Source organism: Tetrao urogallus, assembly GCF_951394365.1.
Source record: "Tetrao urogallus genome assembly, chromosome: 2".
In the NCBI taxonomy this organism is placed as follows: Eukaryota; Metazoa; Chordata; class Aves; order Galliformes; family Phasianidae; genus Tetrao; species Tetrao urogallus.
Window position 1 is genome coordinate 67892406 of NC_136814.1, and position 24261 is coordinate 67916666.

Genomic DNA, 24261 nt, shown 5'->3' on the forward strand with positions numbered 1-24261 from the left:
ACTTGCAAAAAAAGAGAAAAAAAGAAGGGTAAAATAACAAAGTAAGGTATTTACCTATCTCCCTTTGGTTTTCTTTTTTGTACTGTCTTCCCTTTGGGTCGTCTTTCACTTCCTAAACAGGGGCTCCCACCAGGGCCTGTTACCCGTATTGATTCAAGGCCTTTGGAAGATTTCTTATAAGTAAATTCCACTGGTTCTCCTTCTTTTAGGCTTCTAAATCCTTCCATGTAAAGCTTGCTCTGCAAATAGGAAAAACACTCTTGGTTAACACTGTCTTAAAAGCAATATTTACATTCATAATCAACGGGACAAATCATTCTGTCTATTATTCTAAAATATATACAGGTTGAGTAACAGCTTCCTCTGCATGAGCTAGCAGACAATACTACAAATTTTAGTCCTGGATACACTGAAAACACTGTTCAACACTGAACAAGCAATGTGTTTTTCTTTTCAGCATGAACAAAATTTCCTCATCTATGTTGAATACTATTGATCTAAGAAGGCAGAGAAGTGCTGCAACCTTAAAAATTCTAGGACAGCTGTAAGTGAAAAATCTTTTAAAATGAAATGGGAAGTGCAAATCTGTATTTTCATTCCCAGAAAAGGAAATCATTAACACAAGAACAAGTGAAATAAATACTAGTATGTTGTCTGATATTACATAGTAGCAACACGATCTTGAATCAACTGAAATCAACAGAAGCTCACCACTGATTTTAATGCAATGAAAATTTTAATATTGATTCCTATAAATTACATACAATAGTTAATTTGTAACCCAGGACCAAAGTGATGAATTTAACTCTTAAATAAAAACGACTGTCAAGTTAAGTTAGATGACTTATTTTTTGGGAAATAGACACTGCTTGTACTAACCATTTATTTTAGAAGATATACATTAAATGAGATCAATTGGGCTTACAGAATATTTTACAAAATCTCTGTCCATTTCCAAACGCATTCTTGTATTTTTTATATAAGTGTTACAAAACGCGTTTTATTCTTCTGCTCATGAACTCTTTACAGCAAAGCAAGCAATTTCTTGGTTGATACTTATCAGCTCTCTAACACTCACTTGGCTGTGTCATGCAATTAAAGAGGGAATCTTCACCACAGGGACAGTCCCACTCAATTACATGTTAAAGAGAGCCAAGTGACATTTGACTAAGTCATATCCACTGCCCTCATGTCCAACTAGAGAATGTGTTGACGTGATAGATACACAGAATCATTAAGATTGGAAAAGATTTCTAAGATCATCTAGTCCAACTACCTACCACCAAAATTTATTGGCTGTAGGATCAAGTACAGAGAGTGGTGGACAATGGCTCAGTGTCTGTATGGAGACCAGCAATAAATGGTGTCCCACGGAGGGTCAGTGCTAGGACTGATACTCTTTAGCATCTTCATCAGTGACATCAACAGACAACAGACCAATATCTTCAGTGGATCTTGAGTAGACATCCAGAGGGAGAATCAGTTGTGCAAACACTGGCATTTGAGCCAGCTTAGGTACTGTGGGATATTCCCCACAAACTTTTAACTGCTGTTTCATACAGCAGTTGGTAATGGATCACCTCTAATGGCTGTGCCACCACTGCCTGGCCTGTGCAGTGACTGGAACACTCTTACACACAAAATAGCACTATACACTTCTGTTTTGGCATCTAAATCCTATGTCTGTCAGCTGCTTAGATGTTTTCCCCTGTAGGCTGACAACGTTATCTTCACAGACTTTTAACAGAGCACAAGAACAAAAGCTGACTCCATACAGAAAAGAAGAAAGAGGTGTTCTTCTCCCAAGGATAACTGAAGACAGGACAAGAAGCAACAGGCTTGAACTGTGTTAAGGGAAATTTAATTTGATATAAGGATAAGTCACTCAGTACAAGAAGAATTAAACAGGGAAGCCTGAGAAGTGGTCAAGTTCCCCATGCTGGAAACAGCTAAGACTTGGCTTTGCAGGGCACTGAATAACTTAACCCAAGGTCCTGCCTTCTACAAAAAGTTGGACTAGACTACCTCAAGAGGTCCTTTCCAACCACACTCTCTATGACTCAGATATGCTGGAGCTCACTCGTACACAGTATAATGTAGAACAGCATTTCTGCAGCACTGCTAAACTAAATTAAAAATTAAAAGAAATATTCCCAATTATTTTGTAACAAAACCACGTCAAAGAACACACACATCTTTGCTTGAAAGAGCTCAAGTACCTGACCAGCCAAGTCTACCCAGCAACAACCGTTCATAATGCGCCAAGAAATTTCTAGCATTAGTCTGACAGAGAGATTCAGTTACTTGTTTTTTTCCAGCAGTGAAAAGTAAGTATCAATACAGTTCCACTGGTTAGAGAAAGGCTAATTTTTTGGCTATTTTTGTTTATCCAGTTGCACAGCTCTAGCACATGTGGCTCTTCCAAAAATGTTTTAAGCATGGTTAAGTGTTAAGACAAACACTTGACAGGGAAGACAGTAGTTCTACACCAATAAACCACCCAGCACTATTTCGGGCAAGCCCTCCATTCTGAAATGTCTGCACAGCAGTAAAGGAATCTGCCACAGTGAAGACACACCAAAATTCAGAACATGCCCAGAAGATGACATTACCGCTTGAAACAACAGATTTTGCATGTGCCATTAATCCATCTGTAGGCCCACCCATACCTCCATAACAGCCATGAGGGAAATCTTGGTAAAAGGTCAGTATTTTGTCCCCAAATAAAGCATTTAACAGTTAACACAGTTAACTGTTTCAAAATCAGGCCATTATTACAAAACAGGCTTCTACTTATCACAAAGGGAACCTCAAGCAGATAAACACAAGCCTCAACTTTTCTCTAATACAGAATATGGCACAGATGTTACTGCTTTTTTGTTTAATTACAACTTAACGAACATACAGGTAAGTTCACAGCAAGACTTTTTCCTTTCCAAGTCTCAGTTTATAAAATAAACACCAAGAGGCTGATATCTGATATGCACGTAATGTTGTATCTTCTGCTTTACTTCAAAAGAAAGAAGTACTCACTTGAAGTACAACCTAAGACAGGACATTATTAGTAGCCTAAAATGTCTCCATTTTTTGTCATTTCACTTCTAACAACAAAATTTTTACTTCCAAATAAAGCATACCTAGAAGAGGTTCTTTTAAGGCATCTTTACAAGCTGAAGTTATGGTACAATTATCATGCTTTCATAAACCATTAAGCATTTTCTGAATGCTTTTTTCCCCAAGCACTTCTTACAGCAGCAGAAGTTAAAAAAAAACAACACAGTCCAAATGACTTGCACAGCACCCTCCTTTAATGCACCTTAAAAGCTTATCAATGCTACAGATAGATTCGGTGTACTTTGATTTACTATGTGAATGTGTACAACACTGTCAGTCTGCTCAGATTCTCTGTGGGCGCAGTAACAACTGAAAAAATTGGCATTTGGAAACCAGAAAAGAATAAGGAAATAAAAAAGTTTAAAATCCTCAAGAGTCTTTCTCAACTCTGATGAAGAGCTGGACAAAAAATGCCTGTAAAGTTGATAATTTAACATGAAGAGTCCTAACTCAGTATTTTCCTCACATTACTTAAACAAATAAAACTCCCACAATTAAAAGCAGCCAGAATTTCAAGTCAGTGAACCATTCCTAGAACCCTGAATGGGGTTGTATGGGCACACTGCCAATGAAGAAAGAAAACTTAAAAGCACCATGCTTTTACCCCTTTCCCTCTTTCAACTGTTGCAGACTTTGCTGTTATTTTTACCAGAAGTCAATACAGTGGCTTCAGACAGTTTGGTGTTTGTCTTTTTTTTTTTTTTTTTTTTGACAGTGCCATTTAAGATTTTTTTTTCTTTTTTTTCTTTTTTTTTTTTAAAAAAAAAAAAAGACTTCCAATTATTTCTTAATATTTTAGCTCACAGTGTAACATCTTACGCATCTCCTCACAAGCAGCAGCTTCGCCCAAAAAGCTGTGAACTTTGGGACAGTAATAACTACCAAAAAAAAAAAAAAAAAAAAAAATCAGAGTGAAAAACCCACGATCACAGGTTCGTAAAAAGTATTGCTTAGTGTGAAACAAATCCCAAAATAAAACAAATATAAACTGTATTAGCAAGACCATCCCAGAGAAAAATAGCATTTCTTTGACAGTGTCAGGGAGTGCTTGCAACACTCCCTCAGCTCCACAAAAGAGAGGAAGTTTGGAATTCAGGCTGGTTGCAGGGGTCTGATCTCTCATATTCAGTGTGCATTGCTTTTTATTAATATGTCCAGGGAGTCAAGAGAACAGGTTCCCAGCATGTGCCTCCTCAGCACTTCTCTGCCGTTTCTAGCTGGGGCTGTAAACAACTGCTGGGGCAGGCATTAAATTCTTGGGGGGAGGGAGTTATTTGGTGGCAATTCTGCTTAGATCATTTATTTTCTGTATCTCTCATTTCTGCCTCTTTTTATCTAGTGATTGATTGATTGCTCCGTACAATGACCAGATGCCACCAGTATGCTGGGTTTCACAAAGTAAGAAAATGGTTTTCCCTCTGAAATTACCTACAATTAAATCCAGATACAAGGGATAGCATCCTGAAGCCCAGCCAGGCTAAAGGACAGCTGCAAGTGTCCACCAAACTTCATTTTAGGATGTTCGTAAAGATAATATTTTTTTGCAGACCAAATGCTAAAACAAACAAAAAAAATCCACTGTGTTAAACAATAGCCTCTCAAAGAGCAGCAAGTCGCTCTGCATTTATTCTGAACCCGAAGGCCGTCCATCCATGCAACAATCTAACCTCTTGCCACTCTTCCCTCCCCGCTCCCTGCTCCTGCTGACCTTAAAGGTCTTTTCCTGCTCCTAGAGGCTTATCTTGCACCAAATCTGGCACTTCTCAGTCCTCCCCATAAGCCAATTTAACCCACTAATCTGACAGGAAACAAACTCAGTTAAAGAAAAAAAAAGGAAAAAAAAAGAAAAAGGTGAGGGGGAGGAGTAAGAGGAAAAGGAAATGGGGATAGATTTCTGTTTTTCCAGTGAGCTAAATCTGTTCACAGAATGGTTCAATGAGCTCCAGGGTGCACACAGTGGACACTGCAGCTACTGAAATTAGGATGTGCAACTTAGTATTTAATGTTAAAAGAAAACCAAAAACATCAAACAACTGAAAACCCAAAACCAACCACCACAAAACAAACAAACAAACAACCCACATTACTAGCTACAGTACCTCATTTGCAGTTTGATTACAAAAAATATTTCTAACTTTACTTGAAAAATAAAGCTATTAAGATTTTCTGGCATTTCTTAAAGACTTGCACTTCACGTGTCAGTCAGTGAAAAGCCACCTATACAGCACACAGATGACAGTTACTAGGCAGGGGAAGCAATTTCATGCAACTTTAGAATAGAGAACGAACTGGTACAGAGGCAGGTACAGCAGTGCAGCTGGCACACCACAGTTTCACATCCTTATTTACTTGGAATTTGTTTCTATCTTGCATTTCTTTCTTAGCTTCTCTGCTCTTGCTTCCTTTCACTTTACCTTTTCAATACCAACAGCCCTGCTAGGAGACACTCAATCCTCTGTTAGAAAGAGACATGTAATTTCTCAACATTCTCTTTGTTTTTCATTACTTGGTATTCAAGTTGAACCTCTTCTCCATTTAAGCCTCCAGTGGGTCAGTTTACCCAAGTCCACAGACTGGTTCTCCTCATTCAACAAAATTAAGCCTTAAAAAAAGTAAGCTATTGACTTTTTATCTCCTGATTTAAACCAAAGTAACCAAGTCCATGCCTTGTCTACGTTTTTTAAAACAATCAGTTTTCTATAATGTCATAAATTCTTTGCAAATAACATGACTTCTATTCTGAATTACAGTTCTGGGAAGAAAATTAGAGAATATAATGTCCAGAAATATCTCATCATTGTAACAATATAATTATAATTTGTGCTTAAATAACAGCCTGGCCTAATACAGTCAAATTTTAATGATAATATTCCAACTAGTATTTCTTGTAATATTATTACTACATTCTCTGTATATAAATCCTTAGACAGACGTTTACAGCAGGTCAGTCACGATTATTTCCCAATCTGATCTGATCAAACATACTCCACTGCATTGTTTATTTCTTTACACAGCACCACTTCATTCACAAAACTTCGCTAATTTTCTGCATAATTTTCAGTATTTGCATTCAGGCCACAAATGCTACTGGACTGTGTTTCTGCTGCCTCTATATCTGGTTACACATTCAGCACCAGCTGTTCTAGTTTTGTATAGTCACGAAAAGAATCTAGATAATAAACATCTCATTTGCTTCTCCCTAATCTCACCCTGCTTTCTAACCATTGTAAGTACAATTTTCTGTCGCAGCATAGCACCCATGTAACTAGTCTTCTAATACTAGTTATTGCCTTTCCTGTACTCAGAGCATTCATGTTACAATGCATACCATCCTCTTTCACCCAATTTTCATTCTCTGTCACCATGAAAATGATGCTGGTCTCTTTTCTCACTTCTTAGTTTACTTGTTTTTTCACCAGTCATGCCAGCAACAAGGTAACAGTTTTAGGACACAGTTCAGATGGTTCAGAGAGACAGTTCCTCTTCCCCAACCTCAGCCTCACACTACCCACCCAGAAAGAAAACCGTTCATCTATTCTTGGTTGAGTAAGGCTTTTTGCTGTGCTTCAGATGAATCAAGTCTCCATAGAATCAAAAAGCCACCAGCACACCTCAGCAGAAGCTGCTGTGTGAGAGTGTAGCCATGGCAGGTAAGGAGAGACCGCCCCACGCTGCACACTATTTCTTTTGATTGCATCTCACCACTATGTCACTTATATTACCTCTGTAATACCCTGAAACCACACCAATAATTCTAGGAGGCTTTAATATCCTCCAAAGTCTACCACTGAGGAGTATCTTTTTTCCTCATTGTCTCTCAATGGTTGAACGCATATCACTGCCCTCACTGCTGCCTGGCTATACCATCTTATGGAACCGCATGAGTCCTCCCAGGACGGGATTGTTCCCTTTGGTTCTTTGCCACTAACTGCCACACTGACCTGGCTGCTGTCACCTCACAGAGCAGAAGCTGCCTTTTTCTGTTACAGGTACCCTCATCTGCTGCAGGGCAGTTTAGCAGAGACTCAAAGGGTCTTTCTACAACAATTAGGAACAAATGAATATTATTGCTCAGACAGATTATCCTCTTAATTTTCATTAGAAGGAGGCTCTGGGCAGAGTATTTTTTAAGCCTCTTTTCTGTTAGAAACCCAAACCACCCAGGCAGAGGTCAAGACAAGCAGTTATTGCAGCTTTTTTCACATTACCAGAAGAATGGCCGTGCCACAATAAGTCTTGGGCCTTTTCTTTCGGAGTAGGGGACTGCATCAAGACTCTTTGAAACACCAAAAAAGCCCCAAAAACAAACAAAAACCATGTGGAACACCAGAAAATCCACAAGTACCGCTAAGTCTGGTTCTCTCATTTCTTCTACAGGGGATACAAACGGACCAAAATCTGCCTGGTGAATCTAACAGAGCTTTCTCCCTTTTGTCACTTCTCCCATGAGTTTAATGGTGAGAGACAGCACACAATATGGCTATGATTCACTCTTGTTAAAAATACACCAAATACAGTGTGAACACAGTCGTCCCCTAAAAGATCTAGAAATCAGCCAATTTCAACACAGAGTCCCATAAGCATAGATAGAACTGCAAGAGCACAGGAAGGTGCAATTTACAACCCACATACTTTGCTGCATTTTCCACGCGCTGAGAATTTGCTCCTGTAGAAAGCACTAAGTCAATGGTACAGTTATTTCACCTAAAAACTAAACCACAACTTCCTTCAGATTTACTACACTCTTCGGTGTCATTAACCATATTTTCAGAAGCAGCTGCAGCACACTCATTTTCCCTGCCTGCCCTACTCTGTCTACAGCCTTCGTTCCTGTGCTTCTCTACTCATTTCCTAGCATGGCAATGACAATCCCTATGCCATATATAAAGCCATATAAAGCACTTCCTTGCCACCTCCTATCATCTCAAGAGACTACGTATAATTTAAAAATAAAAAAAAAAAATCAGGCCCAGACTGTGCTGTGCTAATTCAAGTGTAACAGGATCTCCTTACATGCACCTTTCCCTTTTCCTGCACAGAAGTGTCTTGGAAAAGAGCCATATTTTCACACTGCAAACCCTTAACTTCAATCTCTGCGAAGCTGTCCTTAACTTTTAAATTGCATTTCAACCAAGGTTGAAAAATAATACCAGGAAAAAGCAAAGAGGTTTAAATGCCTTTCTGTGTCCTAACTTTATGTGAGAAGACTGTGTTTCAAAATTGGCAATTACAGTAGCCACAGACTGACACATGAAAGCAGGCGTTTGTTACAAATGACTTAACGTGTTAGTACAGAGACAGTTCAGCTCACCACGTTCTCACACAACATACCAAAACTATATCATTTGTCTCCTTCTTTCTGAAGCGTGGTGTAACAGCTAACTACCAACTACCAAGGAAAAGCAGATTGTGGGGAGACAGTATAAGGGCGATGCTGGCAGGATAAACTGGTTACAAGCCAAACATACCATGGACAGAATGGATCTTATTTGGGAACAGTAAGTTGGGTAGGATTGGAGAAGTGAGAAAGGATGGAGCTGAACAAGATGCATGTGGCTGGATACTGCTGGATCTCAGGACCTAGAAGTGGTCAAGAGGCAGAGCATATGGAAATTGAAGGACTGGGCCCTATCATAAGATAAGAACTGAAGCTTACAAGGAGTGAGCTGGGGCAACAGCCTGGCTGGAGATTCAAGCTCAAACCCATCCCTGGATCGTCAGTAGCCAACTGTTACAGAGGTTACTGATTCTCAAAGCTAATGAACAAATTTGTCTCTCTTCCTAGGCTGTGAAAGCACAGGTACAGCTAAGGCCCTAGAAGCAGAAGTCCATCTCTGCTACCACCTCCTTTTTTCCTTCGTCTTCCCTTACCCTGGCTGGTCCCACCTATCTGTGGACTGGAGCCCAAAGAACCAACCAGTCATATCCTGTTTGGATAGGAGGAACAAAGGAGTGACCAAATTTCCAAAGATTCATTGGTCATTTACGTATCCTCACACTACCACCACCAGGCCCTAAACTGAACAGTACAGCCTGAGAGACTTACGAAACCAATCTTGTGGATCCTCACCTCAGAAAATCCATATCCTCACCAAGGAGGATGCTTTCTGAAAGCCACCATCAGTTGCATTAGCGTAAAGCCCTTCCATGCTTGAACAACCTCTTCTAATTCTTCAGAAAGAAAAAAGCTGCCTGAAAGATATTGTGAAAAAGGGAGCGAGAAAGTAAGCAAGCACATATGATACTTCAGCCAACTGAGAGTCACTATGCCCTAAGCAATCGAGAGATAAAAATCCATTATCTTGTAAAAAGGAACCTCTCTCAACTTGTTCTCAAGTTTTTGGGCAAATGTTTTTCTTCCTTTTATAGTACAGACGTCCTGGACACCTGCTGAGGACTCACACTGCACTGCACAAGGTCCTGCACAAATCATACGGGCATGGCTTATCACCAGCAAATACATGGATTGTTAAATCATTTGGAACTCAGAATCTACTTTTGCTATTTTTTTTTTTAAATTCAATTAAAATGTCAATACGCAAGTGAAACAAAAGTAAAATACTGCTTAGAATATTTATTTACCAAAAGTCAAACTCACTACCAAAACTTAATGCACGCAGAAATGACGAAACGTGGGGCAAGAAAGTAATTGCTCATAAAGCAGAGAGGTAATAAAAAAAGTCAGAAGTATCTGAAGGACCTAATCAATACCTGCATAAAACAACAGCTGTCTTTGAAGAAGAACAAGCATCTGGTTATTTTATACTTCAAACCTTCAACACTTTCTTTGCAGAAGAGAGAGTGGAAGATAATCTAAGCACATCATACTTAAAGAACTAGGGAGAAATGAAAACCAGCAATAAATGTCTAACGGTCTGGACCTAACAGGAAATGAGGGGGTGATTTCAAGTTAAATTACTTTTAGAAATACATAGCAATGAAAGGAGATAATGTTGATGATTGGAAAATTAACTTGAACTTATTACTCTGGCGCATATTTACAACTTCACTGTGAGATAGTTATCTAAATAGTTGCATTTTAAAAGCTAATGGAAGTTGCTGGTTCTTGGAGGAAGACATTTTGTTACCAAAGCACAACCAGTTTGATTTTTGTTTGTTTCTTAACAAAGAACTCTTCCCAGGTTTCAATGAAGCACCTCTGAATTTGCCACCATACAAATGGGAAAACAGCATTTAAGGTAAAACCTGTCCAAAGCAAATGGAAGAAATTAAAGAGTCCTTTATTGGAGAAGATAAGATTTTTACTGCCAAGGATAAACCTTATTACCAGAGGTACTGTGGTACTCTGGAACACCTAAAATTTTTGACTTTTAAAATAATATCACTACCAAATTGTATTTTGTGAGGAAGTAATTGTGAAATAGGAGTGTCATGCATATGCCGCGTTAATCAACTAACAGTAATGCGTGCTTCTGCTCAGATTACATAATGCAAGACTGCTTAAATACTACTTTAGACTCCAATACTGAATCTGTCAATTTACACCCCAGTTGTACCATGCTAAGCTAACGAACATAAATGCTTCACAAAGCCTCCTGAAAGTGGGTCAGACCAGCAGCAGTACAATGATCTGAAGGAATTCCTTAAGGCCAACTCCTCTTGCAATCTGTCAGCACAACTCTCATACATACTTACACGGAAGAGGAGACCCAGAATCATTAGCCTCTAACTCTGAATCTGTTTGCTTTTGTGAGTTTGCTATGCTATGAAATGTAGGCAAGTGATTAGTTCTGATGTAATTACAAGGCAAATATTCCACAACAGAAATTCTTCCAAACTCAAACATATGGTCTACTTCCATCATTTGATAATATCTTTCCAATGTCATGACCTGAGCCGCAGACCCCCCTCATTCTTCTTTATTTAGAGCCTAGTGTTTTGTAGGGCCCCAACACCATGTGCAATATACTCAGTTTTCTACAATCATCAGTGTAGATTCTACTCCACTAACAACACGAAAACATCTTCTGTCCTAACCATCCCTTTTCAGACCAAGATATCACAAGGCAGGGACACTGACTTTGCAGTACCTCCCCTCCATCAACAGCTCAGAACCTCCCAAAAAACTAACTTACGATAAAGGGACAAAGAAAAAAATAATAATACAGTTTCTATCTGTACTACTCCTTTATGAGTCCAATCAAAGTTGCCTGCTCCCTGACTGGTTTTAATACTAGAAGCAAACAAATTCCAAGCTCCCTTTTTCATTGGACTGTTTGAAAGCTTCAAAGGCTAAAACCAGAGAGACTTCAGATAGTATCTATCATGCAAGAAACATAGCTGAATTGTGGGTGAAAACAATAAATTCAATGTATTATTTCTTTATTTGGACTTTTCAGTGACAGCCATGTAAGACTGCAGAATCACAGAATGGTTTGGACTGGAAGGGACCTTAAAGATCATTAAGTTACAATCTCCTGCCATGGGCAGGGCTACAAACCACGAGATCAGGCTGCCCAGGGCCCCATCCAACCTGGCCTTCAACACCTCTAGGGATGGGATGTACACAGCTTTCTCTGGGCAGTCTGCGCCAGTGCACACAAGTAAAGAATTTCTTCTCATCATCCAACTTCAATCTTCCCTTTTTTAGTTTGAAACCATTCTTGTTTTTACTATCACTGTCAGACCATGAAGATAAAATCATGTGTGGTTCAAAGCACAATGTGTGATGCTGGGAGATGATCACATAATTCGATAAATATGAATTAAACTGTGATAAATAAAATGGGGTTGGAGTTTCAACTGCAACTTCAATCTCAGAGCCCTCTACAGTTTTTCCTTTTGACTATACAAACTCAGCTTTCCCTTATCACAATTCATATGCACTTGTATATATATGCAATTTAAAGCTAGCTCTAGATCTCTTGTACACGTTATGCTATTGGAGAGCAGATACATTGCAGTATTAAACCACAAGGGCATTTTTCATCCAGGCACTACCTACCTACACTGGATGCACATGCCCAGCACCTTCAATATTTTCAGGGCAAGGGGCCTCTCTGCTGTATATTAATGTCTTCAGACAGATGTGCAATGATTTTAATAAATTGATTTTAATAAATAAATTAATTAAATAAAATAGTTAAAGGCTTAAAATGCCCCTTCACCAGCAGTTTCCAAAGACAGCCTACCTAGGGAAGAAGCTAACAGAACCAGGAGAAGGAAGGCTGTTGAGCAATTACTTAAACTGTGATTACATGAACTCTAGCAATACATTCATCCGAACAGGTCAGCATCCATTTATGCAGTTTCTAACTTTCAGTTCTAGCAACAAATAGCTGTGGAGATGCGATGAAGTAAAACCCAGGAAAAAAAAAAAAAAACAAAAAAAGCTATGTATGGGAATGATTCAGCTTTTGCTAAGTGAGGTTTCGGGAGACAGTAGATGAAACTGCTACATGAAATAACCTGAAGACCTCCAGTAGGAACATGCTAAATGCTTAAGAGTCAACACACATGGAGGATCTGTTACCACTGTCATAAGCACATCCAAAAATACCACAACACTTCCCAAAATTATTTTTAACAGCCTTGAGTAGTAGCAAGTAGACGGTTACGGACTCAAGTGACAGTCCCACCAGCAAAAAACAATAACAACTGTTATTGTTGCCCTTCAATTAAACCCCTGAAAGCACTACAAAGCCAAATTAGTGAAGATAAATGTAAGTGCTTGTGACAAGAACAGAGCAGCCACAGTTTTTTTTTTATTTCCGCACTCATTTTAAGTGAGATTTTGCTCACTCAGTCAAAGATTATAGAATCATAGAATCACACACAGGGTTGGAAAGGACCTATAAGATCATCTAGTCCAACCATCCTCCCATTACCATTGCTACCACAAGCACTAAACCACATCTCGTAGCTCCTCATTCAGACGCCTCTTGAACACTGCCAGGGACGGCGACTCCACCACCTCCCTGGGCAGCCATTCCAGTGCCTGACCACTCTCTCAGACAAAAAGTTCTTCCTTATGTCTAATCTAAACCTCTTCTGGTACAACTTGCGGCCATTTCCTCAGGTCCTGTTTGTTGCCTGGGAAAGACTGTCTCCACACGACTCAGAAGATTGCCATGGATATGAAAGGGGAGGATTGGGATCTATCAGTTGTCATCTAGGCTCCATACAACAAAACAGAGAAAATACAGATGTGGATTGCACATTGTCCTCTTGCCAAGAGACGAGGCCTGAGAGCCCTGCTTGCACACTGATGCACAGAGATGAGCTGGGGAGCAGACACATCTGCTTTAGCCAGAAGGGAACATAAACAACAGAGAATCTTGCTTTCTCTTAGAATACACGTGCAGGATTAAAGGCATAGATGAGCAGATGAGAATGTCACTGACTAAACGACAAATAAGGTATTGATACCCAAGCTAGCTCAAGATCTCCTCTGGAAAAAAAAAAGTTCCCCCCATTTTGGATAACAAAATACATCTCTAATCATACAAACACCATCTAAGAAAATACCCTGTGGTAGAGTCTTTGCATTTTTGTTCACAAATGTAACCCAGTAAATCAATTTGGTATTCTGAACAATCAAAAAAATACACTATTAATGGCTGTACCCCTAAAGAACTGCACTAATCCCAGAAGCCAGTCACAGCAATGCAGCTTGGAGAAGACAACCACACTTTCACACCTCCACTTTTAGCGTCAGTGAACACCATGACTACAGAGGTGCACACATGAGACTACAGGAGCTGCTCACCATGCGCAAACAGCTGGCTGTTGTGCAGCACTACAACTGGATGGTGGGCACATGGTGGCTCTTAAGAAAAAAATCAACAAAACAGCTTCTCTCCTTATAGCTACATAGTACTTCTGTATCTCCCAGATCACTTAGAAATGACCATTAAGTCGTGTGAATAATCGTTAAGAAAAAAAGGAAAACATAAGCTCACATTCATGGCTGGTCACTTGTGAAATTTTTGCAGCTCATATACCTTGTGGGACTTCTTATGGCTGGCTTTGTTTTGTGGACACAGGAATATTTCATCCAAGAAACACCTTCAGATTAATCAGGTGCACAAATGACTGCTCTGTAGACCGGTAAGATATTTTTGAGGTAACAAATTTTAAGACAAGTTAATAAGAATATAAGAAAGTTAGGATTTTTAAAGTTAACATAAATTAGCTTGATTAACTACTCAGATTTTCTTTCCATAGGATCAAGTCCCTGAAGCTAACAATGAGAAACTTGAAAGAGTTTTCTGAGAAGAGCTCCTGGCAGACAGGACATCAAAATGCACAAAGAGGCACCGTGGCCACAGACACAGGGCTGCAGGATGCATGACTCTCCACACCCCATGCTTCCCTCTCCTCTAAGTCACTGAAACTAGAACAGCTGAATAGGCAAGAACGAATATGACTAAAGCATTCATGTTTTCAGTTCAAGTGTGGATTTAGAAGAGTTGAACAATAAACTACCAAATAGATACCGATGCACTGCCAAGTAGTGTGATTTTCAGCCTTAATTAACATAATCTAAACTGATTGAAAAGCTTGCCTAGACAGTAAAAATGAGGACTGATTTGTGCTGTTAGAACTTACCGCAGTATTTGTTAAGGTCTGTCCTTAGTCAAAAATCTCCAGATCTCTTGTTTTCCAGAACTGGAAGACCCAGCTCCACGAACGCTGCCTGTGCAGGCAGAGTTGCTTCACAGAGTTCACAGCTTTGCCTGTGATTTGCTGCCTCCTTCTTCAATGTATTTAGCTGATCTACTATCGCTCCTTCAGTGATAGCACACGGAATGAAGGTCTATCACATTCAGAGTCAAAGCCAGCAGCAGTCATTCGTTGCCTGGTGAAAAGGGCACGGTACTAACTGTGCACTCCAGTAGCTCTCCAAACCTCCGCTGAGCCAAAGGGAGATTCATTCACCACATCTCAGAGTTGACACTGTTACTACTAGAGAGATGGCCATCAGCGATGCTCCTCTGAGATCTGAAAAACTTTACCTACTACCGCATTAAAAACCTGGCATGAATATGAATATTTGCTACATCTGTTCCATGTACTTTTTCTGCCTCAGATGGTAGCGCTGCGCAGCTCCTGATACAGCCTGCCCCCAAATCTTGAAAACCTTCTGACTCAGTCGTATTCTAATTATCAGGCATATTTTTAGCTTCTTTAACATGCTTCAACATCAGTGCTTGACAAGAATTTCTAATAAAGAAATTGAAATACGATTAATAACGTGTTCAGATTTATAGCACCTTATATAGTTACCTTTTACACTGTAACATGTTCTACTCACAGTTGCTTGTAACACTTGGATGCTATTGGCTTTTGCTCCATTACAAGAAGGTCCCCACAGAAGTTTTTTGGTTAAATATGATGTTCTGGTTTTTAAAAATAGAAGTAAAAATTACAAACTAGCTGCTCATGAAACAAAAATGCTTGGCTTTTATACAGTAGCTTGAATCTTATGAAATTTCTAGGATTACACATGGACAATGACAGGGATATGGATATCTCTGCAGATATATACAGGCAACCTAGTTTCAGAAACTATTTCTATACTGACAGTAAAATATTAGAATTATTCATGTAAACTTATTAAAGTCATTTTTAATTTAAATAATTAAGTTCTCAGTAAAAGGGAGTCACTCCATTTTGCTCTTCCCAGCTCCAGATGCAATTCCTGTGTACCCAACTCCAGCATTCACCTGAGTCATCATCAGTTTAAGCAGCTACACCACACAAAATTAGCTCTACAAATAACACTTTTAAACAGGTACAGCTTGCCTGTCTCATGAGAGTCTGGGCCAGTGCAAAAAGACTAAAGACTGTTCCTTCTGCGGCAGCTCTTCTAAGCAGGCTAAACTCTAATGTCACATCATAACTTCAGAGTACCAGTCACCTGAACCTTTAAAGGACAGACAAAGTTTAATAAATAAAGACAATTTTAAAATGCTTTTCTTTGTGGGCTGTCTCATTAAAACGGTCATAAACTATGTTAAGAATTCAAAAGGAAAGGGCTGAACAGTTCACAGAAAATCTGGAATTTCTAACAAAATCCTTCTGTCAATAATTATGAAGAGAAGCACAGACTTCTCCAGATAAGATTTTCAAAGTAAAAACACATTTCACCGGAGAATAAATGTTTGTATTAATATACCAATTCCATACAATTCACATCTGATACAATGTCCTAACTTCATTACTCAACAGCAGATGAATCATAATGCTCATTCTTTTCTGTCCCTTCCTCCTACCACCTTCACACTGCCATTGACAAACCCACTGCCTTAACTTAACGTCATGGATTAGCAAACGCTAGCATACTGAATGAGAGATGGTAACTACCATTAGCATAAGTCTCAGTAAAGAGCTGAGCTTCATAGTAGCTAAAAAACAAATATAAAGCAGGAATGAAAAATATTTCTGAGAAAAATGTCACAATTACTGAGCACTGAACCACGGGTCTTAAAAATTACTGCCAAAAGATTTCATTCCCTCCACCCCCCAAAAAAACCCACACAGATACTAATCAGTATCCAAACTCAGCCTGCAGACAGAGCAGTGCTGTACACACAACGTGCCGATTTCTCCCACTGCAAAACGTGTATTACCTATAGCTCAACCAGGATTTTGAAAACATACACAAAGAAAAATCACTGTCCTGAGTAAGTTCCACTTGGACCACGGGTATGGCTCAAGTTAAGCATATTTTACATTTACTATATTACAAAGGAAATCTCCAACCTCCTGCAGATATCAGAAACCTTGAAGATCAAATATGAACTCACATTTTAGACTGTAACTGTGGGCTCATCTTCACTACTGTTAAATCAATTGTACTTAACTCAATTACAATGAGGTAATTACATTAACATGAGTCAGTGCATCCACACATGGCATTTGCATGTGTACTTAGTGAACTGCTGTTACCTCCCACATTGCATAAGTACTTCACTCAATCATACCAAGCAATATGCAACTCAGGACAGTTTCACCCGTGGTTCAAACCAATTGAAAACCACGCAGCTGACAAAAAGCAGCATGGCACGACCTTCCCAAATGCCTCTATCCCACTTGCACGGAGTAAACCTATTGCAAAGCTATCCTTAAACAAGTACAAACTAAACCCTGCATGGGTTTACCCACCCACCCACTCTAGGACTCCATATTGTTTATAATTTACTGTTACCTAATCCTTTTGGAAAGGAAAGAAGAATATCCACAGGCTATCTCTGCAATCTTCTATTATTAATCAGAAAGGTAAGGAATAAATGAATTAAATGAAAATACCCTTATCCCAAGCTCCTGACTACATCTGCTGACAGTCACATTTGCACCTAGCGAGGTCATTCTCTGGCTCTGAAGCAAAGCGGCACAACATCACCCAGCATCTGTCTGATGACCTTCCATCCCTCCCCATCTCTCCCCACCAGGCAGCTTGGCTGTGCTCAGACTCCTGACCAGAATGATGCTGAGCACCTGCTATTCTGCCAGGTGTGCCTTATACAGTAGAGAGGAAAAACTGGTAAGGAATACCATGCTACTCTTCACAGAGCATGGAGGCTGAAATGCCACTGTCTCAGCTTGTTCCTGCTTTCTTTATGCTAGATGCAGTTTTAATGCCTGCAGAATATCACTGATTTGGTAAACAAGGAAGACTTTCTGCTATAAATCAGCCAGCTGCTTGCAGCAACTACATTCAGATCATCCATGCCTTAATTTAAGCAAGAACCTGTGCCCTTTTGTGCCCCAGCGTCTGTGAGCGCAGCTCAGCAACAATCCCGTCTTGCCTCTGGATCTCAGAAATATCTGCGTAGCTTTTTAAACATAATCCACAAGCAGTTACCAAGAAACTGAATCCACAGTCAAGACTTGTAAAAAGCAGACTGACACATACAGAAAATAGCAAACTAATGCAATATATTTATTTCCTATTGAAAGCTTACTTATAAGTCACTGCAACACAGTATTCAAGAGATTGATTCTAGGAACAGACACCATGCCTGCTTCACAAAATTTGTGAATGCCTCCTTGCACTGTACCAGGAAGCTCATGACTGATAAAGATGGAAATTCAATGCTAACTTCACAATACATTCCCTGGCATTCAGGTAGCTGACATGCTTAACAAATGGTCGTTCTAAAATCCTATCAAAGGGAAGATGAAAGTCAGACAAAAGATGAATGTGACTTCAGAGATTCAAGGACGAGAAAAATGTACATTTCTCCTGTTCAGCTGAAGAAACTCTCTAAAACAACTTGAAACAGCTTGCTCATCTTCTCAGATGGCAAGGTGTAAATACACTTTACCACAAAAAGGATATAAGAAGATACTTCTAAGTGAATGCACTATTCTGCAGAACGCAGAGCCCAAATTACTGATGCCAAGAAATAGGTTAAGTATGACAGTTTTTAAATGCCATTATTACAAGAGACTAAATTGACTTCAAATTGTGGATGAAAAAGTGAGTTTAGGTACATACCAGAAAGGGACAAATAAGGCATTTGTTCTCAGGAACAGATAATATAAAAGGCATTTATTTGAAAGGAATGATTAGTATCTAAATTGGTGTCATGTTTTTCAAGAGTTTACTTTAATTGCTGGAAAGCTGTAGAAAATTCAAAATTGGAAATGAAATAATCATTCAATTTAGAGCCTGGTTACCTTTTCAGACAGATTGCTTTTAACTATTGTTATTATTTTTTTCTGGATTGCAGTAATAAACCACAAAAGATGTTACAAAAAAAAAAAAAAACAACAAAGACACTGAACAGATAAACTACTTGGTGATCTTTTACAAATAGCCTTGCTATCATTCAGTACTAAAACTGTGATAATCTGTACAAAACCTCAAGCCCTAGCTTAAAAGCATGTTTTAGATTTCATTTTAAGGATGTCATTTTAAGGATAAATAAGAGACTCTCACTTTCCTGCTACCTTGGCAGCCTCTTTCCTGACTGTGCATTCACTCTTTAATTCAACAGTGGTGTTCTCTGATCCTGCCAGTGTCCTGTGTGGCTGCAAGCTCACACAGAGGGGTCAAGAGAGAGCACAACCAGAAAAGTCGTGGAAAACAAAAACAAAATGGAGGAGGGGCACCATCAGAAGATGAAGGAAAGCCTGCAAAAATGCCTACAGCACAGCAAGCACTTTGCACAGCTTTAACTGAGGTAAGGTTTCCTTATCACTCTCAAGAATTTTAAAATAGGTGGTGAGGAAAATAAGCCTTCTCTCGCCAACACAACGCTTCCAGGAGTGCTTATGAAGTAAGAATAAATAAATCAGGAATTCATCATAAAATGCTGCCCCACAATTGATAAGCTGATGGAGACAAAATAATTTATGAAGTTTCTTCCTTGTAAAATTAGAGATTCATACATTTTTTTTGCTGAGAAAAGGTAAATATTGAATCATTTGGAACAATAAGGTAATGTCTATGCTATACAAACACCCTCAAATCAAAACTAAATTTACATTTTATAGTCAGTGTTATATCTAACATGGCTTTCACAGTTAACACTTCCATTAAAAATACATTTATAAACAGCTGCTTTCTTGCATTAAGTTTTTCAGCTGTTTCACTGCATCCTCCCCCAGTAAATGAAAACAGGATAAATCGCATACAGCTGATGTCACTGTGGTTACTTACTCTAACTACCTGAAATTTGGAAATCAATAACAATCTGAAGAACAAATAAAGATAAATTGTATTTTGCTCACTTAACTCAGTCTTTGCTTGAATAATGTGCCAAGTAATTCAATTTGCTATAACAGACTCAACATTGACATACCCCTCCATCTTATCTGTGTGCCAGAAACAGCCCTACCTCTCTTGGTTAGTCCTGCATTAAGGTAACTGTTCACAGCTGTGATCCACCTGGAGTGGGTACTTAACATCAGTGCACAATGCACACAAATTGCTGTTTGCAACAGAAAGTTCCAAGTGACTTTAATCAACCCATATCCTATGCCATAACCAAATGTTACTGAAAAGGTTAACAATTTCCTCATAATTACATGTTGTAGCTTGAACGCATTTTTTTTTTTTTAATGGCTTATGCCAATTTTTCCTTCTAAAATAAATACCTAGCTGCACCTACAGGAAGAGCAGTTACACACTGAACCCATAGATAATTTTATACATGAAAGACCATTTCATGAGTAAGGTTCTGATCAAATGCTATTAACATAGAGTTACATAAGTAGTAATTTAAAGGATCCACTCAGCAGCAGTGGTCCACCTGTGCATGACAAGCATTCCCCAACATTGCAGGGCATCCTCTTTATCAATTAAAACCAGCCACACTCAGCTGTTTCCCCAGTGGTCAGCAGTGGGGCAAAGAGCTGCCAAATCTCTTATTCCCTCCACTGCCAGTGGCTGTGCATTCCCTGCCAGGCTTAGGAGGTTGTTTGCTGCCAGACAGGCAGTGGCTGCCCCTGCTGACTTGGTGGCACGGCACAGACAACGCTGACAAATAACAGCTAACAGCTCCTTTAACATACATGTAATGTTTTTTATACAGTAGCTTGAATCTCATAGGCAGAAGCCAGTCCTACCTACTCTCGCAGTTTAAGAGTCCACCCTGCAACTTGCTGCACAAGGCACACCTGCACACAACTCAGTTCAGCATCCTGATAGTCAGCCAAGTGCGGTGTAGTGAAAGAGACGTAACTTTGTAGGTATGGCACAGAGAAACACTGCTGTGCAGCACTACACAAATACCATTACCGGCAAATATGTACCTGTGCCTAAGAAACAGTTCTTTAAAAACACTTCAGTTCATACAGGTCACTTCAGAGCTTAGACATCAGGAAGGAAGCTGACGATGGCTTGTTTGACATGGTGCTGGTTGTTTAAAAGGACGTAGTTTAAAGCACGTAGAATAAGGGAATTTAACTTGAGCCTGGCTCTAATATTATGCAAACAACATAAACCACCAAGGGAAACAGTTTAGTTATGTCTGCTAGTTATATGAGAGCAGGCATTCACAAGTTAGATGTTGCCCACGGCAAAAGGAAACTCAATCACAAATACTTCTATTAAAAAAATTTACAGAAATAGACATTCCTACTGTTTGTAGGGCATGACTGCAAGTGCCTCTTTTTAAGGAGCCACCAGAAGGGCAGAGGTTCTGCAAGATCCCTCCACGAGCAGACTTGCTCAGCCCTTGGTCTTCTCCCAAGACTTTAATTCCTCCAACTCTTCCAGCGGTCACTAAGGGAACTCTTTTGTACAAAACATGATTCAGAAGAATTGCCATTTTTACCTAGCTTAGTGAGTTTTACCACTAGAACAAAACAAAGTTCACGTAAACAAGTCCTCCCATATAATTTTGCCTTGAAAGCTGTACTCTGCCACTGCCCCGAAAACAAGTGGAACAGTAGCATTTGGCATTCTTTCAAGCTGCATACATCCACTGCTGTCCTCAAGTCTTTGTATAACAAAGGAAAATCCTAGGAGCTTGCTGATACAAATTAAATTTAAACATGCAAACTGAATGACTCTTTTTCAAGTCAAAAAGCAATGGGCTGTAATTCCTCCTGCAGCTGAACAGGGCACTGGAATTGACACAAGAGTGTGAGCATGTGGAAGAGGAAAGGGTGGGATTGCTGCTTCTAGCATAGGTCTACAGTGAGATGGTTTAAGGGAATAATGAAACTGCATGGTTAAAAACACACATAGCTTTTGTCCAAGGGGAGAAATACATTTAAAAATAATCAAAACAGAAATCAAGCCAAAACCTAAACAATCAAAAACCAGAAACTCACCAAAACCACAACAAACCAATCCCAAATGAAATAAAAACCAAACCAACAAAAAACAAAGCAAACAAAAAAACAACCCTAAAACAGTATTATATCTTCAACCACTATTTTTTTCCCTCAAAATTAATAGAGAGGCTTAATTTATTTACAAACAAACTTGCAGCATATTTCTGGGGCTCACAAAAATGGGAATGAAAAAAACCCTGGATGTGTATCAACCAAAATGTCATTAAAGCACCAGCAAATGGAGTGACAATGCAGTTCCAGAGATTTGTGATTTTTGAAAAGCTTTTCCATCACTTTGCGGATTGTAAAAGCAATGTTCAAAATCAGCATTAAAAAAAAAAAAAAAAAGTTACAAAGAAAGATTAAAATAAGCTGCCAACTCTAAATGTAATGTTACCTGAATATTCCAGTTAACCAGTTATCCAGTTATAGTAAAAACATCCTTGCACTTTGTAAAACAAGCCTATGTTTAACTGAAAATCTACACCATACATGAATTGATCAAAACTACAGAAAACCCAAGGCAAAATTATCTGTATCTGAAGCATGAAATACCTCTGCTTGATAAACACTTTCACAAAGCACGTCACCTATTTGAATCCAACCATACAAGTAAAGCAACCTTTAATTCCTGCAGGAGTGTATTTTGAAACAACCAAAAGGAGCCTAGAGATCTGTCAGCACAAAATTCCTTGGTAACATGTGAATCTAAAAAAATTGCAAACAAAAATGTTATCAGAAGGAACAGATGAGATTACAGAGAGTTGGCTGGGGAGGAAGCAGCAAATGACACAGTTTTATTGTAATCAATGGAATTACATCAAACTCATTCCACAGGAGATTCTACCCCAAAGCAGCGAATCACTGCACACTACTCAAAGCCAGAAAATACATTTTTTTAATTTTTCAAACATAAACTAAAAAGGGTTTTTCTGTCATACTAACATATCACAAACTACAATTGGAAAACCTGCAAAACAACTTTACACAACTCATGAACACGGATGGAAAAAAACAGCATCCTGAGACCCACACTAATGAAGATTGCTTCATTATACTTCCTTTGCAAAACTGTTGGTCGTGAATGTATGCCTTTTAAATGTGATATGTGAAACCTAGATATGCATACGTACACTTCCTTACTTTCAAAAATAAAGAACTAACAGACCAACAATTCCTCAATAAAAACAACAACAACAAAAAACAGTGAAATTATAGTCCTTCTACAGACAAAAAAAATCCCACTGAGTCCATGTGAAATTTTGCCCAAGGCCAGGCTGAAGCAGACCATTTTTTAAGGGGTTAAGTTATAAAAGTTGCATTTAAGGCTCTAATCTTGAAACCTTTATTTACACGAACAGTTCTTCTTTCAAAGAACAAGGGTTTGCAAGATTGGAATCCTACAATCATTAATCTTTCTGAATGACTTTGTAGCATGAGGGACTGTGTTCTCCTTCAAAACAAACAAAAGCAGATAATTCTGCTGGATATTTTGCAAAGCCCTCCTTTGTGCTGTCATGTTACAACATTCTGGAGCTGAATTGAAGAGAAATTTTAAGCCGTGAGGGGAAACAGCTTAAAAGTTGTAACAGAATTGACCAGTTCTTGGTAAAAACGGGTGTTTTACAATTCTGACTATTTGTTTAAGTACAGATATACCAACACGGCATGTTCCTGGCTACCATGTTCGGTTCGATCACGAAGAGGGGAAAATCCACCTATTTGCTGCAAAAATCACTAAATTTCTAACTTTTTTCGTTATCTACATTTAACTCTGCACTAAGCATTCTCCCTGAACATCCACACAGCCGCCAACGAATGTAGCCCTTCTCTGGTTTCATATGCTCGTGAAAAGGCGCTTGTGCTGGCGTCTTCAAAGTAGGTTTCAATGTGAATGGGGAGGGGAGGGGGGAGGAAAAAAAGAGAGAAAAAAAAAAGGACGGCACCATCCCCCCGCCCGTAAACACGCTTATCGCCGCTCTCCGGCGGGGCTAGGTGGGTGGCTTGGCCTCCCCGGCACTAGGTAGCGGCTAGGTGGTAGGGAAAGCCGCGTTTCTTTCTGCCTTTTTATCTTTTCTCCCCTCAAAGCTCGGCACGGCCCCACGGAGCCGCCCGAGGGGCGCGCGGGGCTCAGCTCCGCGGAGCCGCCTGACGCAACGGCCGTTACGGCGAGCGCCGCGAGCACGCGACCCGGCGAGCGCGGAGCCGCAGGAACGCCGCGCCGCCTCTCCCCTGCCCGCCCCGCTCCGCTTCACCTTCGCCCCCCACCCCCCGTGACTGACGAAGGGAAATCACGTGACGACAGCAGCGAAAGAAAAAGAAGCGTTTTCTTCCCCTTCTGCCGGGGAAGGGGGCAGGGAGAACAAAACTTGGCGCTAGCCGCTCGGGGCC

The 24261-nt window shown here is 39.5% G+C and overlaps 1 protein-coding gene across 2 annotated transcripts in view; it reads right to left on the reverse strand.

Moving 5' to 3' along the window:
• The window catches only part of LIN28B (lin-28 homolog B), a gene marked incomplete at both ends in the record, with an annotated part of 79110 nt that overhangs the window by 36086 nt on the left and 18763 nt on the right, over positions 1 to 24261 (reverse strand). For both annotated transcript variants that reach the window (XM_079532530.1, XM_079532529.1), the window contains one exon: positions 55 to 239. In XM_079532530.1, coding sequence (XP_079388656.1) covers positions 55 to 239 — 185 coding nt within the window. The remainder of the gene's footprint in view (positions 1 to 54; positions 240 to 24261) is intronic.